Source organism: Equus quagga, chromosome 12 (assembly GCF_021613505.1).
Source record: "Equus quagga isolate Etosha38 chromosome 12, UCLA_HA_Equagga_1.0, whole genome shotgun sequence".
NCBI lineage: Eukaryota > Metazoa > Chordata > Mammalia > Perissodactyla > Equidae > Equus > Equus quagga.
The window spans coordinates 21,062,052-21,081,815 of NC_060278.1; the positions used below are offsets into that span (position 1 = coordinate 21,062,052).

The 19,764-nt window shown below is 37.5% G+C and overlaps 1 protein-coding gene across 2 annotated transcripts in view; it reads right to left on the bottom strand.

The window, feature by feature from the left end:
* The window catches only part of CDC123 (cell division cycle 123), a 55,780-nt gene that overhangs the window by 6,716 nt on the left and 29,300 nt on the right, over positions 1-19,764 (bottom strand). For both annotated transcript variants that reach the window (XM_046680013.1, XM_046680012.1), the window contains 4 exons: positions 11,102-11,150; positions 7,352-7,427; positions 5,826-5,948; positions 4,905-4,933 (listed from right to left, as the gene is read on the bottom strand). In XM_046680013.1, the coding sequence (XP_046535969.1) occupies positions 4,905-4,933; positions 5,826-5,948; positions 7,352-7,427; positions 11,102-11,150 (277 nt within the window). The remainder of the gene's footprint in view (positions 1-4,904; positions 4,934-5,825; positions 5,949-7,351; positions 7,428-11,101; positions 11,151-19,764) is intronic.

Sequence of the window (19,764 nt, forward strand, 5' to 3'; positions counted from 1 at the left end):
AAACTGGAAAGCTCTCCAAGACACATTATTTTTTAAAAATGTGCAAAAAGCAAGGTGCAGAATATATATCAAATGCTAACTCTTATGTAAGAAAGATGAGAAAAAATAAGTATATTGCTTGTTTTTGTATCAAGAATTACTGGAAGGATATATAATAAAAGTGTACCTGTGGGAGTGCAGAGGAAGAAGGGTAGGAGCGAGACTTTCTATGTATATTTACTTTTTGAACAGTGTGAAGGCATTATCAATTAAAAATTTTAAAACTCAGTAGGTTTTCAGAGCAGTGTTTGACACGGGTTAGGATGCAGGGAGGGTCACAAGGAAATTTGGGGCAATTCTACATCTTCACGGCACTGGTGGTTATACAACGGGATGTATCTGTCAAAAAACACAGAGCCGTACACTAAGAAGGATGAATTTTACTCTACGTAAATTATATCTTAAAAGATCTGACCAAAAAGATTCAGTAGTTTTAAATGACTGAAAATATAAAAGAAATCAAAACCCAAAGACACAGGATACCATGAAAAAAAGAATAGGCAGAATTAAAAAGTAACCAAATAGAACCTACAGAAATGAAAAAATACAGCTGATGCAATTTAAAACAGTGAACAGGTTAAATGTATCAAATTAGACACAGCTGAAAGAGAACTAGTAAACTGGACAACATATCTTAGAAAATTACACAACACAGCGCAGAGAGAGAAAAGGTGGAAAATGAGAAGTCAAGAGACATGGGGATAAAATGAGGAGCTCTAAGATACCTCTAGACAGAGTTCCAAAGGACAAAAGACAGAAGAGAGGTACTATTTGAAAAGACAGCTGAAAATTCTCCACAATTGACAAGGGAAATGAATTCTCAGATGTAGAAAGCGTGATAAAAAGAGAAAAGAAAAGAAGCCAAACAACAATAAGACAGTATCTTCAAAGTGTTGAGGTAAGACAAGCGGTCAACTGAAGATTCTATACCCAGCTCAGCCTGTCATCATGCACGAAGGCTAAACATCAACTTGCCCAGCCAACAGCTGAGGGAATTTACTACTAAAGGATATACTACTAGAAAGAAACTGGATCCAAAAAGCAGTGAGAGACAAGAAGCAATGGCAGTCAAAGAAACTGAAGAGCAACAAAATTGACTAATTTGAGGTATAAATACAAAGTGGAACTCAAAATCAGAAATCACACATAATGTTTGGTGATGGACTATAATTAGTTTTTGGGTGGTGAACATGATGTAATCTACACAGAATTCGAAATATATTACAATGTACATCTGAAAGCTATATCATGTTATAATCCAATGTTACTGCAATAGAAAAAAAAAGAAATCACATGTAAGACAAAAGGGGTGCTGGGAATCAGTGTTCTAAGGTCCTTGCATCATAAGGGCAACATGAAGTGAAATTAACTTTAGAGCTTATTAAATATCCATATGAAGATTTAATGGTAACTACCAAAATAAGAGAAACAAAAAATAAGACTTCAAAATTATTTGTGGGGGCGGGAGGGGGGTATCAAGAAAAACCAGTAATATAAATAAAAGGAAGAAAAAAAGCATAGAAAAGCAAAGCAAATCGAAAATTCAAGGTAAGATGGTGGAAAACAATCAAATAGCAAATAGAATAAATGCAAACTGCCCTCACCAGTTAAAACCAGAAATTGTCAGCAATTAAAAAACAAAGTTTACCAATATGCTATTTCCAAGATACATGCATACACCTAAAACATAGCAGCAAAAAATACAAGGATTGAAAAGATAAAACTAAGACCAAAAGAAAACTATAATAACACTATTAATATCAGACAAAATATATTTTAATGCAAAAAGCACAAGAGCTTTGTTAGGGCTAGAGATCGAGGGCCCCTGCCTAATGATGAGCATTCACCAGGAACATAAAGCCTTTATGAATGAGCATTTGTCTAAGAACACAACCTCAAACTACGTAACACAATGACCAGCAGAATTAGAAAGCGGGACGTTTTAATATACCCTGTTGAGTAACTGAGAGCAAACAAGCAAAAAATAAGGAAAGATAGAGATTTTTTCATGGTTTTTAAAGTTTGTTTTTAAAAAATTTGTATATGGAAAAGTTTAAACATATACAAAAGTAGATAAAATACTCTAAAGAACCCGACGTACATACCACTTGGTTTCAACAGTTACCTTGTTGTTCCCCACAGCCAATCTAGTTTCCTCTATATCCCTTCTACTCCCCCCAAATCTGCATTCATTCAGAAGATATAGAAGATTTTAACAACCTTATTTTTATTTTTATTTTTTGAGGAAGATTAGCCCTGAGCTAACATCTGCCGCCAATCCTCCTCTTTCCTGCTGAGGAAGACTGGCCCTGAGCTTACATCTGTGCCCATCTTTCCCTACTTTACATGTGGGACGCCTGCCACAGCATGGCTTGCCAAGTGGTGCCATGTCCACACCCGGGATCCGAACCGGTAAACCCCGGGCTGCCGAAGCAGAACATGCGAACTTAACCGCTGTGCCACCGGGCCGGCCCCTTAACAACCTTATTAACAAGCTTAATCTAACAAACATCCACAGACTACTTCACACATGAGCAATTGTACTTTCTTTCTCAATCACACATAGACCAGTTATAAAAAAGTGACCAAGTTGCAAAGCCAACCTCAACAATATCAAAGACTCAAGATCAGACATGGTCCATAAAGCAAGGAAATTATAACAAAATAATAATGATAACCAAAAAGAATACATAAGGGGACCAGAATAATTTTTCAAGTATCAAAGGTACTTATTCTAAATGCTAGGTGTGCATTATCAACACTTGAAGAGCGTCTTAAAACACACATCCCCAGGCCTCGTCCCAGACCTGCTAACGGGTGGGCCATCACTTTGACACACACAAGTTAGAATCTACCAACACTGAGTCAGCCTGCCCAGCGCAGTAAGAAAGGTGACACATCCAAGTGTTGCCAAGCTCCAACACACTCACTTAGATTTCATATGAGGGACCGCAATAACAGAAGAGGCAGTTTTCCACAGGAACAGTCATGAAATCACATATTCAAGAAAGCGCCTAACCAACGGTGCCACAAGCGCCAGTGAGCGAATGCAAATGAGCTTTACATTGTGGCTTCAGTCTCCTCTCAGAGACTGTCAGGATGTTTATACTAGCACGTTTCTCACTTTAAAGGCATGCCGCTAATTTCAGTTCTGTGCGATCACGGCAGGAATTCCTTATGTGCATGTCCAACTTCATTTCAGACATTTATATAACTCTTCCATCAAGCTACGCATTTACGCTGACCTGCCAGCCTACTGCATCACAGCTGACCTGGGTATCTGCCAGGGAAATACTGAGAGGCCTAGGCCAATTTCTAATTTTCAAATGCCATGAAATATAATTGCATTGAAGTGTAATTGCTTCAGTTCTAATATCTGTAAAAAGGGAACAAATAATGCATAGCTCACGGGGTTATATGGGTTAAGAGAGAGACTGAATTAAATGAGAATAAAGCTCATTGGAGCTGCACAGTCAGGCCACAGGCTAAGTTTACTCACTCACTAATTTGATCCTGCTTGCTACCACACCAGTTCCCTGGGACGTTTTAAGTCTTGAAGATGAGCTCGGAGAAGGTCAGGAGACCATCCTGGTGGAAGCTTCTTCCAGAAGCATGGCCTCTAACACAGTACAGGCTCTCGAGAAATGCTGGCCCGTCAGAAGCAGAGCCGGGACGAGAACCCTGGGATCCTGTCCATTAGCTTGGGTTTCTATCCCTTCCATCACACTGGCTTCCCATTCTTTTTCTAAGGTTTGCTTCCTCTAAGTCGAAACTTTACCCAGTTGACATCCCTCTTCTTTTCCAAATCTCAATTTACAACTCTAATTCTTAATAGATACTATCACCCTTGAAGACAGAGATGTGGAAACGGAGTAAGTGCTTTCAGCTTAACAGAGGCAAGGAAAGAGTTAACAGTTATTTTGGGACACAACCATATGGGCCATATCCTTTTGTCCAAAAAACGATCAGGAGGTACCACAAGCATCACTCTGAGGCTGAGCTGAGCACGCAGAGGGAATGAGAACTATGTGGGTGACATTTGGGAAACATATGAGTCACATATTTGGAAAACACACCTGCCGTCTTCTTAACAGCTAAGTCAATGACATTTACTGACCCAAATTTCCCTGAGAAGATTGCATGTCTCGACAGTGAAATCTCTGCTGTAGGATTTACTAAGTCAGGTTTTTGTTTTCTTTTTCATTACGGAAGTTTTCATTACTGTTAAAGAATAAACGTAAACTCCTCTAATCCTCATCTTCAGTCTAAAGATAAAAAATAATTATCTAAATAACAAATGACAAATCCCTGGCCACATTTAAGTACACAAACGAAACCATGCTAAGCAGGCCCAGCCCTCTGATAACAGCGGAAAGAGGACTTAAGGTGGCCATTTAGCTATCTGTTAAATTAACGAGCCCTAAACTTGTGACTCATAATTATTGAAGACATTACTTCTCCTAATGTTAAGTATATTTTAAGGGGAGATTCTTGACCACTGTGAATTTCAAACACCTTAGATGGTTTGAGAAAATATTTTTTAAGTAGTGGGCCCTTTACACACGTAATTCATGAATGAAGGAATTTTATCCCCACTGGCATCTTGCTTATAAGACCAGCTCTGATTTTTTGTGTGTGTGTGTGTGTGAGGAAGATTGGCCCTGAGCTAACATCTGTGCCAGTCTTCCTCTATTTTGTATGTAGGATGCTGCCATAGCATGGCTTGATGAGCAGTGTGTAGGTCCATGCCCGGGATGCAAACCTGCAAACCCTGGGACACCAAAGAGGAGTGTGCAAACCAGAACACCACCAGGCCGTCCCCCCAGCTCTGATTTTAAAGCTTATCAAATACAGTTTTGACTTACCCTACTGTCTCTGTATATATCGAATACAACTGTAAAGGAGGAAAAACTCAAAGTTAATGAATTACCATTTTCATGATGTAAGCCCCCTTTTGAAAATTAGAATGCATTTTATTATCAGTTACTCAAACAGCAAAATATAATTGACCTTGAGGACTTCATGCTTCTAAATCTCAAAACTTCAAACATAAAAAGGCATCCTGCAATGTTTTATCTATATAATTTTGCTTTTTCTCTACCCTCAACCATAATCCCTTATTTAAAAATTCAAACCAAACACCACCACCATCTCAACCAGTTCATCATTATAAACAGGTTATATGTACTAGCAAAAGGAGCACCAATCACTTATTTGATGGGGATGAAATGAGTCAAATCTGTAATAGGAAAGCATAAAATCTAGCTATGTTTACGGCATGATTAATCTTTTTTTAAAATCAAATCTGCCACAGAACGCAGGCTTGGCAAGTAGAGAAAACGTCAACCATAGCAGCTATAATTTAAAGATGAACGAAAACTCTCACTCGTACACAATATACTTTAAATTCTTAAAAACAACTTGTAAATTTCTATTTTGTACTGGTGCTGAGCATTCACATAAAACATCTAGAAAGGCAGATCAGCCAGCTAGCTAATTTAGACCTCATAACAGAAGCCCTTTGTTCTCTGTAGGCAGACTCTTTGAAATATATAATAAAATATCTAAAATGACAGGAGAGAGAAGTGCCTCAGTGTTAAAAGGAGACTCTGATTAAATCAGATAAAATTAACATGCAAATGACTGGTAACTCCAAATAGTTAATATAGTAAAATGCTTAAAGTACAGTGTTTTAATCCAGTTTTAAAATATGCGCCACGGTGAAATAAGGTTCAGCACCATTACGTACTTCATTTCATTTCACTGGGTCAATAAAAAATACTCACAGTCTTCATCTAAGAACTTATACTGTATGTGTTTCTTGAAAAAGTCTTGTATGCATCTGCAAATGTCTTCTTTTTGTTTAGAAATATGATCATAGTACTGCGTGTAGTCCCTCTGAGAAATACCTGACAAGAAAATATTTTATATTCTGTTATTACACAATGTTCTTTCCAAAAACACCAAAATGTGCTTTAAGCCTCTCTTTGAGGGAACCATTAAAGTAGATCGGAAGCCCAATCAGATGAAAACTGCACTATACATTATTCAGCATTTTATGTAGATATAAAACGTGTCAGTTGTAAAGGTTCATGTGGCTAGGTGGATCCTGAAGTTCCGTATTGCCATGCATTCTTCTTTGGGAAATAGTAGCTATTTTTATATTTAGTACAATGGAAAGAATTCAAAGTTGTAAAAATGCTTATTAAGTAAAAAAAATGAAAGGAGCAATTTTAAACCTGCAACATCGTCAACTGCTGCTTCTTTAGTTTTTTCCAATGAATTCCCTAGAAGCTGGTATTCTTTTCCACTTTCTTTGGGAAAATTTAAAATATTCCTCACCCTGTGTCCTCCACATTCATATTATATTTCACAGAAGCAGCCTATTTTTCTTGTTCAGACGTGCTACCCTGCCTTCAGAAGCCTGATGTTTCAAGCCATGGAAAAGTAAACATCCCTTTCTTCAGAGTGATGTGCTGATATTATTCCAAATACATTAAAAAGACTATTGTAAGAACTCCCTCAATTTGCTCCAGTCCTGGGAAAAAGGCCTCCGCTCTGAAAGAAGGGCTCCCACCAAGCCCTGAATGCCAACAATGCTCCCTTCTCTAGCTGCACTTATCTCTAAACAATATGACCAATTCAAACCCTCCAAGTTTCTTTTAGGTAAGTTAATAAATGTCAACATCACATTCAATAAACAAAGAATGTGGATTTAATTCTGTTCAAATCACACTTCTCGGTTGAAGACACTTTTTACTTCATGGAAAACATGAATAGACAGAAAAAGAACAAATTATCTTCAATATTTGACATGAATAATTCATAGTAAACAAAATAATAACCCGAAAGGAAAGAAAATGGGTGGCTTTTAAAGTAATACACTTAATTGTCCACATATTTTCTCTTGCTGGAATAAAAAACAGTGCTCCAATAATAGAAATAAAGGTTCAAAAACTTGGCCTTTTATACTACTTAAAATAAAGAGTGTACTTCAAGTAATACTTAGGAAAGTCCCAAAGAGAACGCAGGTAGTATTCTCTATATCCTAAACTGGGGATGGTAAAGACCATCACTTTCATCTCTGGAATCCAGACAGACGTGATTAATGCACAGGACTGCTTTCTGTGGATACTGAATACGGCCTCAGGAGCCTTGTCAACACTACAGCATTCCAGAGTCAGTGACAACTGGTTAGAGGCAGCATCTGAGACAAAAGCTGATTGTTAGCCCTGTCCTAGCTACTACAAATTTACTTCCATCAAAAGATTGTCTTCTTTTTACGATTCCTTGGAAGGGTAAAAAAACTCACCAATGAGCTTGTTTTCCTTGACAAAACATCGGAACTCAGCCCCAGGAATTAATTCGCACCATTTTCGAAGAACAAGCTGTAGACAAAGGAAAAAATGTAATACAGCTATGTAACATGGAATGTTCACTAGTCTACTAGACAACTCGAGGCCAAGACTGTGTCTTAACTGCCATTATCAAACGGTTGAAAAAAAAGAGGAATCATAAAACATAACTCACAGGAGAAGTAGAGAACAGAGCTGCAATCTACTAGTCTAATAAGCAGGGAAATTGTGTTAAAACTCTTTATGATAAAATGCATCTTTGTCATTTATTTATCATTTTGAGAGTTATGACATAAACTAGAGCCTCAAGGATCATGAAGTCAAATATTGTCACTGTTATACCATAAGTTGCCCTGTAATTCATATGTTTTCACTCCTTTAAGAATATCAAACAAGAAAATAATTTTAAGTTATCTACCTTAAGCATCACTCTGCAATACTTCTGTCATTAGTGCCGTCGAGTTGATTCTGACTCTTAGCGCCCTGTGCATGGCAGAGCAGAACCCTGCCTGGTCTTCTTGCGTCATCCTCTCACCTTCTGGTGCCACATCAGACAATGCTCTGCTGCTATTTATAAGGTTTTCATGGGCAACTCTTTCAGAAGTGGTGGCCAGGTCCTTCTTCATAGTCTACCTTAGTCTGGTAGCTCCACTGAAACCTGTCCACCATAGGGGACCCTGCTGGGATTTGAAATCCCGGTGGTAGAGCTTACAGCATCTAACACGCAGCCGCCACAGTGTGACAATTGACAGACGGGTGGTGTGGATCCCTGACTGGGACACAAACCCCAGCTATGGCGGTGAGAGTGCCAGCCTCAACCACTAGACCACCTCTGTAATACTTACTCTGATAAAATTATTATGGTTTATCACAAAGAATCACTATAACCCTTTCATGATTTTCCCATTATTTTAAAGTAAGCCAATTCTATCAGCGGCCCAAATTATAAATGGGTCTTATTACTATAATTCATTATTTAGTATTCTATTCATATACTATTGAATTGCTGCAATTTTATAAATAGTACAGTTGACAAATGTGAGCTTCTGAGTCTGTTTTTTAACTATTCTTTGGAGAAAACTAGTCCTTTTGAACTATTCACTGTAATAAATGGCTCGTGCCTCCAGCCTCCCTTGTCCTGGAGTGTGGCTCTTTCCCTTTGAGACCTGTGAGACGGAACTTGAATTACTCTAGGCTCCATTCCCGGAAACCCCCAGTGGGCTCAGTACCCTCCCTTCCCAGACGCAGTGCTGCCCATAATTTCTTCTCATAACATTCCCGAGCAAGCACATACACCCCATGTTGCCCTGTGATAATCTGATACAAGTCTTTCTTCCCTCCTAGACGGCAACTTCCCTCAGGGCGAGGACCTGGGAGTTACCCATCTTTGTGTCTCCAGCACAAGCATGTAGTACCTAGCAAGTGCCTAAGAAACGTCTGTCAAGTGAAACAGCAAATATATAAGATAAGCAACCACTAAAAATGAGGATATAAAAAAACATTTAATGAACAGGGGAAATGCTCACACTATAGGTGAAAAAAATGGTGTGCAAAGTACTTTATAAGAGAGAATGTGTGTGTACACTGCTCACGCACAGATCTCAAGAGAGGGGAGGGAAAGGCCCACGCTAATACTGAGGCCGTATCTGGGTGACAGCTTCCTCATATTTTCCTGTATTCTTCAATTTTTGATAGTGGATTGCTTTTCTTTAAAAAAAAAGTACTGTATTGTTAAAATAGGCCTTAGAAATTAAAACGCAGTGATTTCAGTTTTCATTATTCTGAGCTCTTGGTCAAGCTTTGTATGTGTCATATTTTTAAAAAGAACACAATTATAAAAAGAAGAACCCCAAAATAAAAAATTATACTGTTCTCATCTATTAAAAGCCTATAATGGCAAATATATTTTTTTATGGCGACAGTGGTTTTTACTGAAGCAACACAGAAATAAGCAATTGTTGCATACTAACATTAATTTTTTGGAAAATGTGCATAATCTCTATTGAAATAACGTTTTGGACAGGTAATACATGCACTGTGGTTGATTCAAAAAATACAAAAGGGTAAAAGGTGAATCTCTTCCCATCCCGTCCCTCTGTCCTCCTCAGGGGCAACCTGTGCTGTCAATCTCTTATATATCTTTGTAGAAGTATTCTATAAATATATGAGCAGACAGCATATGTATATAACTTCTTAAATACACCCAGGCAGGAACGCACAATACACAGGACTTTGCTTGCAACTTTTCTCATTTTAATCACTCTAAGAATATCACTTTCCTGGGCTCTTAAAATTGGGTTTTAAACCCTATTCACTAACATGATGGCATATTCCCCAAAAAGCAATACAAAAGCAAATGGATGGTGAAATAAATCTTGGAGATAGATGACAACATCTCAACAAAGATTATGCCTCAGGGCAAAGCTAGAGAAACAATCCTTCATCTTTGTGTTTCCAGCACAAAGTAACGAGATATAGCAGATGCTTAAGAGACCTTTGTTCAGTGAAACAATAGATATGAATATATGTATATATACAAAACATGTTATAAAAAATGTTTGGTGACCCGAGAAAATGCTGATACTATACTATTAAGTAAAAAAAACTCACAAATGGTATGTAAAGATCTCAATTACAAGTGCTACTAGTACTGGTTTGGTGGCCTGGTAAATAGTAAATTAACTGTCCCACACACATGGCATAATCGCAGAAGATATGCCAATATACACACTTATCACACTAAAAATTACTTGATACAGTGAGTCAGTGGACAAATTTTGAAAGCATGTGCATATACATGCTTTACATACATACATACGTACTTATATACACACATACAAAGGTGACTGGAAGCAAATAGACAATGAAGAAATTTTTTAAAAATCACGGAACTAATTCTAACTGGTATTCTAAGTCCACGAATGTAAATGTTTTGGAATTACAGATCAAGGATGACCATCCTCTCAACAAATTACGAACTATGGAAGTTTTCAAAAACATTACCTTTTGACAATGAAAGTGCAAGAAGAACCAGGAATAATGATAAGCAAGAGCCTATCAGGGATGTAGGTGAAACCTGGAGTCAGCATTCAAAAGAAAAGCATGTTCTAGATTCACTCATAACAGCTGATGAACAGTTAGCTGCATCCAAGAGCACTGCCCATTTCACGTAGGAGTGTGTGTGTGCGTGTGTGCGCACAAGCGTGTGCATGTGTTGTTTATATACCTCAAGCTAGGAAAAGATGGAATAAAAATTAGAGTTTTCTATGTTTAAATTTTTATTACTATTTCTAATAACATTTTTCACCATCCTTTTATTCTTACTTCTGTACTTAATTTGTAAAATGAGTAAACAATATAAAAAAATTAAAAAGTCTACTAGGCCTAAATGGTAAAATGAATATTTTTCCCCATACACCAGGTTCAAAAGCTTAACCAGGTGAAGCTGGCTAGTGAGTATAAAGGTGTTTATTATAAAAACGTATATTCTGTAGTATGTATATACCGCATATATAGTGTGTGCATGCATATATACACACATAGAATACTTTTATATGTATATTTCATAAATTTAAAAATTCAATGTCTCTAGTTCCCAGAGAAATTAATCCAAAAATTTTCATTCATCTCACTTAAGAATAAATAGCAATTCTCAACACATCTTCATCTAGGATTATCAACTTCATCAAGATAAGAAAGTTTCTTACCTCATATTCCATACAAGGATCTGGGGAATCATCAGTACAATGAATAAATCTTCGAAGGAAAAAAAGGCAATTGAATTTTTTTATGGTGTCAGTTTATGCACATACATTACTTATATTTAATATGAGAGTAAGGTTTTACTAAAAGTATCCAGAAAGATGAGACTAATTCAAATTCAATAAACATTTATTAAGCACTATTCAATGTCAGGCCTTAGCATAGACACTCTGAAACGCTCTCTCTTTAGTCCTCAAAATAACCATATGAGCTACAATAATCTCCATTTTTCTGTCTTTAAAAAACAAAGAATCTAAGACACAGAAAAGACCGAATATAGTGACCAAGCCAGGACCATAACTCAAACTAACTCCAAATTCCCACTGAAGGCAGGAGGGCGCCTCTGTTTCACAATTCTCATTGTGTTCTTCATTATGGCTGAACCAGAAGTCTGCTTCTCTGCTGACATGAACTCTGCCATTGAAAGCCACACAAACTTAATCTAATCCTTCTCCCACATGCCATTTAAACAAATATTTGATAGAATTATGCATTTCTCCATTAAGTATATTGCTTCCCCCTTTCAAAAATCCTTGGGTTCATGAGCAATTTTTCATATCCTTTGTTAAACACCTACCAAGGACTGGATAGGCGTGGGGAATGCTAAAATGACCGAGTCCCTTGTCCTTGAGGAGGTTAGGCTGGTGGGGAATGCCTAACAAGTGGACAAAAAATTTCAAAACACTGAAAATAAAAAGAAAAATCCTCTGCTAGCACAAAGGAAGAACTGATTAGCTCTCTGCGGTGTGTGTGTGGTGGGGGGAGGGAAGAAGGGCAAGAAGGCTTCATCCAACAGGAAGAGCAGGGTCCGGGCTGAGGCAAAGGGAAGCACGCGCCAAGGCAGGGAGGGCAGTGAGAAGTGTCAGGTGAATGCACAGAACCACCAGATATCAGTGCTGATGGAGAGCAGAAAGCCAGGGAGAACTGCCACAAGAGGAGGCTGGAGGGAAATTTTGAACAAGGAGGAGTATCCACATCATGAAGGGTCTTGTTTGCCTAGCTAGGGAGGTTGTACTTTATTAGACAATAGGGAGATAACAAAGTGTTGACACACGAGAGGGAGAGCGTTACATTTAGGAATATCACTATGGCAATGGTTCCGGATAGCTTGGGGGGAGGGGTGCCAAGTTGGGAGGCGGAGAGACCAGTAAGAAGGCTTGTAATAGTCCTGGGGAGAGATGTGGGTCTGCCTAATTCCAGTGGAGGAGAGAAGAAATATACAGATATTTAGGAGGCAAGGCCAATATTACTTGGTGACACTGAAAGCGAGGAGTGAGGGAGAAAGAAGCCAGGATGACTCGGGTGTCTGGCTTTGATGACTAGCTGGATGGAGATGGGAATGCCATTCAATAAGACAGACAGAAAAGCAGGTGACGTGGGGTAAGGAAAAGATGGGCAAGAACTATGTTTGCTTGCGTCGGGTTGGACACATGATGGGAGAGCCACACAGAGATATCTAGTAAGCAACTGGAAACAAGGAAACTCAAAAGAGAGGGAAGAGTTGAAGATAATTATCTGGAAGTAATGGTCATATGGGTATAAGAGCTGAAGTCAAGGGAGTAAACAGAAGTGATCACCTCAGGCAGATGACAGAATCCTGGGGTATACTAACAATTAAAGAGTGAGCAAAACCTGCAGTCAAGAGATATTTTTATAAAAAAACACAAACCAAACAAAATAGACTTTTAAAGATGTCTTAAGCATTTACAAGTAAATTGAGTTTGAAACGCTTTTAAATTTCCCTGCATATTTGATTAGGTTGGAATTCTCTGCAATCATCTATGATTTATACTACAAACAATAACAATTCTAATTTATTAGGTTGGCAGAAGTCCTCAGAAAATAAGAACTTCTCTTCCCCCTAGCAACTGGGTACTGAGACAATCTGAATTCAAAGAAAGGTGCCTACGGGGAGCTTCGTTAAAAAGCGTGGGTTTTCTCCGATGTAGTGAAGGCACCGTGTGAAGCAGTTTACATCTGCTATCTCATTTAACCCGTGCAATAATCCCATGAGAAAGGGGCTATTATTATTATCACCCACATTGATCACAAGGAGGAAACCAAAGGGGAGAAGTCAGGTAAGCAGTGGGAGGGCACTACGTCGCACGTTGCACCTCTTGCCTCCAGGATGGAGGATCTAGGGCTGTTGTTAAAGCTCAGATTTCAGCCAAAACAAAAACCAAAACCCCACAAAGACCAGATGGAGCCGAAGAAACAGTATGTCCTTGATCATCTCCTTCAGTAGTTCTACACAAGAAACTTTTCTCCACTTCAAAGGATTCCCTTGTCGAGCCAGCACTGATGGCCTAGTGGTTAAAGGTTGGTGCACTCTGCTCCAGCGGCCCAGCAGAACCACACCACTCGTCTGTCAGTGGCCATGCTGTGGGGGTGGCTCATACAGAAGAACTACAAGGACTTACAATGAGAATATACAACCATGTACTCGGGCTTTGGGGAGGACAAAAAGAAAAAGAAAGGGGAAGATTGGCAACAGATGTTAGCTCAAGGCTAATCTTTCCCAGCAAAAAAACCAAAAAGACAGTATTTAAAAAAAAAAAAAAAGATTCCCTTGCCTTTTTTCTAGTTTAACAGCTTAAACATTGTAATTAATAAAAAGTGCTATTTATTTTATGAATTCCACTATAAAAATTCATTTTATCCTTAAAACATTTTTCCTCAACTCCTTTTTAAATTCTAAATGAAAAGATGAAAAACGTGCTAAAAATCCATCCAGTATTATGAGGGAGAAAAAATAGTATGGTAAAAGAATTTTTCACAACAGAGAAAAATGTTCACAATAAAGTAGACTTTTTAAAAAGGTCACAAAACTATACACAGTACAATCTCATCTTTTACCGCATGCCTGAGAACACGTAACACAATGACAAGTGTCAAAATGTTAACAATGGTTCTTTTCCCACAGTGACTGTTAATTTCTTCTGCTGCTTATCTGCAGAATTTCTAACATATTTATCATATTGAATATCTATTTATTTTCACTTTTAATTTTGAAGAATTAAAAAATATGTAAAAGTACAAAGTGTACATATATTGCTTTTAAAATAAGCCAATTCAAGTTTACTTTAAAATTTAATATTTTACATTTTGCAGTATATGCAAATACCAAATCATTACGTTGTACAGCTGAAACTAATATGTCATGTCAATTATACCTCAATAAAAAAAAGAGTATTTTAGCTTCTAACTAACCAATAGTTCATTATCATGATAAAACTGAACTAATTGCCTATCTTTTCTTAATTCAAATGTATCTAAAAGATACGAGGGAGCTGGAAGAAGAGAAATGAGAAAGGAATTCAAATAAATAAAATAACATGGCATTATCTTCATGGTTAATGTAGTAATAGAACTAACCCCATTTTAATTTTTGAAATGTGATTTTAACCATGTAAGTGCTGTCTGTTTTTAAACCTCATAGAGGACAGTTCATAGTAACATATTATTCTATAAAGAACAAGGTAGATTAAGGTTCTGTGTCTACATACTTTAAAAGTACTACAGGAGAACCAAAAGTGACAACTCCAAAACACAGATCTTCATTATCTTTTTTTTTTAAAAGATTGGCACCTGAGCTAACAACTGTTGCCAATCTTTTTTTTTTTTCCTGCTTTAGCTCCCCAAATCCCCCCTGTACATAATTGTATATCCTAGTTGCAGGTCCTTCTAGTTGTGACATATGGGACACCGCCTCAACGTGGCCTGTCTAGCGGTGACATGTCTGTGCCCAAGATCCAAACCGGTGAAACCCTGGGCTACCGCATCAGAGCGCACAAACTTAACCATTGGGCCACGGGGCCGGCCCCTTCATTACCTCTTTTTTTTAATGCTTCTATACTCCTACAAATACTGATTTCAATCCCTGGTTAATCCTCATATTGCTACTTTAAAATAGGTATCCATTTTAATATATATTTGCATTCTACCATCTTATAACATTTTTCCAAGTGTTGATTGGTTTAACATTTAATGTTATTTTAAAAACTTGACTAGTTTCAGAAGGTGGAAGTGAGAACATATGTGGTATGTGAGATTATGGTACAAGGCTTTTTCTTATTAAGATGAGTAAACAGACAGCCAAGCATCCTTCCCGAAAGGAGAGGGAAGTGCTGAGCCATCCAGGTAGGGCTGCAGTGATGGCCACCAACAACACTTTCAGGACCTCAGCCAGACAGTGCAAAGAATACTGCGTGTGAAGATTCAGATTCCATTTACATTCCGGAGGAGGTAGGTTTCAAAAGCAAAAATGCGTAAGACAATTAGAGTACTAACAACATCTGAATTTTTACAATCCTTATATAAATTAACCATCCTAACATTCCAGGTTAGGGGGGGAAAAAAAAGAGAAAGGAGAAAGCAATCCTTAAGCCAAGGCTACTTACTACATTGAGAATACTAGTAGAAACAATACTAGCAGAAAATATGAGTCTCCTAATAGAAACAATGAGATATCTTCAGTCATATCGAATTTTAAAAGATTTCTATTATTCCCTTCACTGACTGAACCAAGAACACAGATGGTCCAAAGACTTGCATCTGAAATGGAGGAAAAAAACAGATTTTCTCATTTCCAAAAATTACACTTTCATAACTGCCAAAAGCAGTACCTCAGAGAGGTAACTGCAAGTCACTGACGAAGGAAAGTAGTTTACAGAGAAAGCACACTGAATTGTTTAAATCTACTTGAGCTTTTGTTTCTATGAACATATAAGTAAAGAAGTCATGGTAAGAGTTAGTATAAATTTTCAAATCCAATCTCAGCATATAATATAAAATTATAATGCAAGTTATAAATTTGTTTACGAACAAAAGCAAAAAAATATGTGATAATTCCTAACACTTCCCTATTGCAACTCAACAGATAAGTTTAAAGAACACTTGGGAAATTTGTTTGAATTATGAAATAACATGAAATCATTTGAGATCACCTTGGAATTTGTGCAGTTGTAAGAGAATTCCCAAAGTTATAGCCGAAGATTAGTCTAGATCCTAGATTTATAAGCATCTTCTATAAATAAGAAACAATATGGCCCTCAGCTCTATGGCCATCTTCACCCTCAATGACTCAGGCACCTCCCAGCAGAGGCAGAACTAGATGAAACAGTATTTCTGTTGCGAGATCTGCCAACAGTCTTACTGCTGTTTCCTTCTACGTGATTTGCCTTTTCTCTCTGGCTGTTTTTAACAACTCTCGTCCCTGGTGTCCTGTGGTTATGCTATGCTGTGTTTCCTATTGGAACACTTGTGTTTCTTGAATATGAATATTTGCGTTTTTTACCTATTCTTGAATATTCTCAACTACTTTCTCTTTAAATATGCCTCTCCCCTCCTCATTTTCTCTATTCTTTCCTTCTAGAATTCCTATTATACATATGCTAAACATTCTCATTTTCTCCAGTATGTCTCTCAATCCCCTAATTGCAATTCATTATCTCTCTATGGTGCATTATATTCAAATAACTAATTATCTTCTTCAACTATGTCTTATTTGCACAGGTGAGTTTTTTATTTTAATAACCACATTTTTCATTTCTAGAACTTTTGTTTGCTTTTTTCCTAGTAACTTGTTCTAAGAGTTTCAATTCTTTTTTGAGTTTAATCAATTAAAACATTTCCTTTACATTATCTTTTAGACTTGTTATTTCAAATTCGTACAGCTCTGCTCCTCTTGTGTGTTGTCTGATCTTCGAGCATGGTGTACTGTTTCGTTGTGTGTCTTGTTATTTTTATTGTGAACGTCTATTTAGTGGGGCTCATGATCTCTATAGGGTCCCAGGAGGCCTGGGTTGTGGAAGTCTTTCCAGAGTACTCTGTATTCGCATCTTCTAGGTGCCTCAAGGGTAAAACCAAGCCAGGACTGATCTGTATGTTAATTTCTTAGTTTGGGACTTCTCGAACCATGCAGGTGGTTTAAATTTTGTACTCCAAGTTCACTGTGAGATACAGGCCTGAGGTTTCAACTTCTTAAAAGAAAAAACCCAAAGCCTCAACAACAAAAAAGGAAACAACTGAATCAAAAAATGGGCAGAGGGTATGAACAGAAGTTTTTCCAAAGAAGACAGAAACATGGCCAACAGGCACATGGAAAAATGTTCAACATCACCAATTTTAGGGAAATGCAAATCAAAACTACAATGAGCTATCACCTCACACCCGTCAGAATGGCTATAATTAACAAGACAAGAAATGATAAGTGGTGGAGAGGATGTGGAGGAAAACCCTCATACACTGCTGGTGGGAGCGCAAACTGGTAGAACACTATGGAAAACAGTACGGAGATCCCTCAAAAACTTAAGAATAGAAATACCACACAATCCAGCTATCTCACTACTGGGTATCTCCCCAAAGAACATAAAATCAATAATTCAAAAAGACTTATGCACTTCTATGTTCACTGAAGCATTATTCACAACAGCCAAGACTTGGAAGCATCAATGGACGAATGTGCCCATCAACGGATGAATGGATAAAGAAGATGTGGCACACATATACAATGGAATATTACTCAGCCATAAGAAGGATGAAATCTTGCCATTTGTGACAACGTGGAGAGACCTTGAAGGTATTATGCTAAGTAAAATAAGTCAGGTGAAGACAGACAATTACCATACGATCTCACTCATATGTGGAAGATAAACAAACACATGGATAAGGAGAACAGATTGGTGGTTACCAGAGGGGAAGGGAGCGGGGGTGGGGGCAAAAGGGGTGAAGGGCACATGTGTACAGTGACGGATAAAAACTAGACTTTTGGTGGTGAACATAATGCAGTCTATACAGAAGTCAGAATACAATGCTGTACATCTGAAATTTATATAACATTATAAACCAATGGGACTTCAATTAAAACAACAAATCAAAAACCCAAATCCCAAACAGTTTCGGCCCTGCTTCCTTTTCTCTGTACCAATGGATGAATTTTTTTCTTGTTCATCCTCTCCTGAAGGTGTAAAAGGGTCTCTTTTCTAAATCTTCACTTTATTTTGGCTTAAGGCTTGGGCTCCTGTTCCTCTAAAGGTAATAAAATAAACCCATGTTTCTTATCAGTATTGATAACCACCCCTGAAGTCTTATCTACCTAACCTCTGGTTTTCCATCCTCTTTACATTTTTTTTCTTTTTTTATAGATTGGCACCTGAGCTAACATCTGTTGCCAATCCATTTTTTTTTTTCTCCTTCTTCTTCTCCCCAAAGCGCCCCAGTACATAGTTGTATATATTCTAGTTGTGAGTGCCTCTGGTTGTGCTATGTGGGACGCCGCCTCAGTGTGGCCCCATGAGTAGTGCCATGTCCGCGCATGGGATCCGAACCAGTGAAACCCTGGGCTGCCAAAGCGGAGCGCACAAACTTAACCACTCGGCCATGGGCCAGGCCCTCTTTACATTTCTTGCATCTGGGATTGCCTTTTGTTTCTTGTGAATTCAGTATTTAAATTTTTGTGTAAAATATTCTGTATTTTACCCAGTATTTCTGGGTAGAATACAAACAGATATTTGTAACAAAACATATTTCAAGTTATCTTAGCCTGCCATTTAGCTAAAATCAGAAATAAATCATCAGTTTCCTACAGTTCTTTTATAATAACAAACAAGAACATCTGGAATCTCATTTAAAGACCTTCGCCAACCTGAACAGTCTAGCTATAGTTAGTACCTAATAGCTATTTTCATGTATACTGATAAGCATATTGGATTTGCTTTTTTTTTTAATCCCACTTCTAAAAATTTTTCCTAGTTAATAAGCATTTTATATCAATTTGGAAGATTTCTTTGATTGAAATTTTCAACAAGAAACCAACAGAAAGGAGTTGTAAATCAGTCACCCATTTACAATCTACGTGGGAAGGAGGCTCCTATGTTGAATTATAAACTCATAATTCTTGGCAGATAGTTATACTTTCTCTTGCTAGCCACTAAAACTCCAAAATAAACACAAATGTTATTAAATAACGAATGTTACATAATCTACAATGTGAATTACAAAGTAAGAGAATTCTTAGATACAATAATGGTAACAATTTTATTTGGGGGAAAAAACCCAAAAAACAAAGGTTGACTCTGATGAAAGCTACTATGAAATTATGCCAGTGTATTTTTAATACATTGGGAAATTAGTCAGTTAGGAATTTTGGAGAGCAATGTTCTAGATCCAAATTTTAAAAAAGGAAAGAAAGGAAGAGAGAAAAGGTCCTAGCCAAGACCTGCAAGTACTGTTCTTACACTGATGACTATAGAAAGGAATGTCATCTTTTCATCTTTCTCTTATTTCTACTCAAGTTACTTCCCAAACCATCCCCTCAACTTCAACAAGGTTGCGTTTCCTACCAGCCAAATGGTCTCTCTATAAATAGGCATAGCCATTACACCCTAAACATGTTTTAAGATTGACATACTTTTTTCCTGTGAACTTCACAACTGTGATCAACAGTTCTTATCACGCTGTTCCAAATATTTCAAACATCGAAAGAGAACAAACATAATACACTTAGTGATAAGGATGCATGTGTGTGGAACCAGGGGAGAATGGACAGTCAGAAAAACAGGGATGGAGTATACTGCAGGTAAGGTGGAATGTGTCCTGTGCTTTGTTA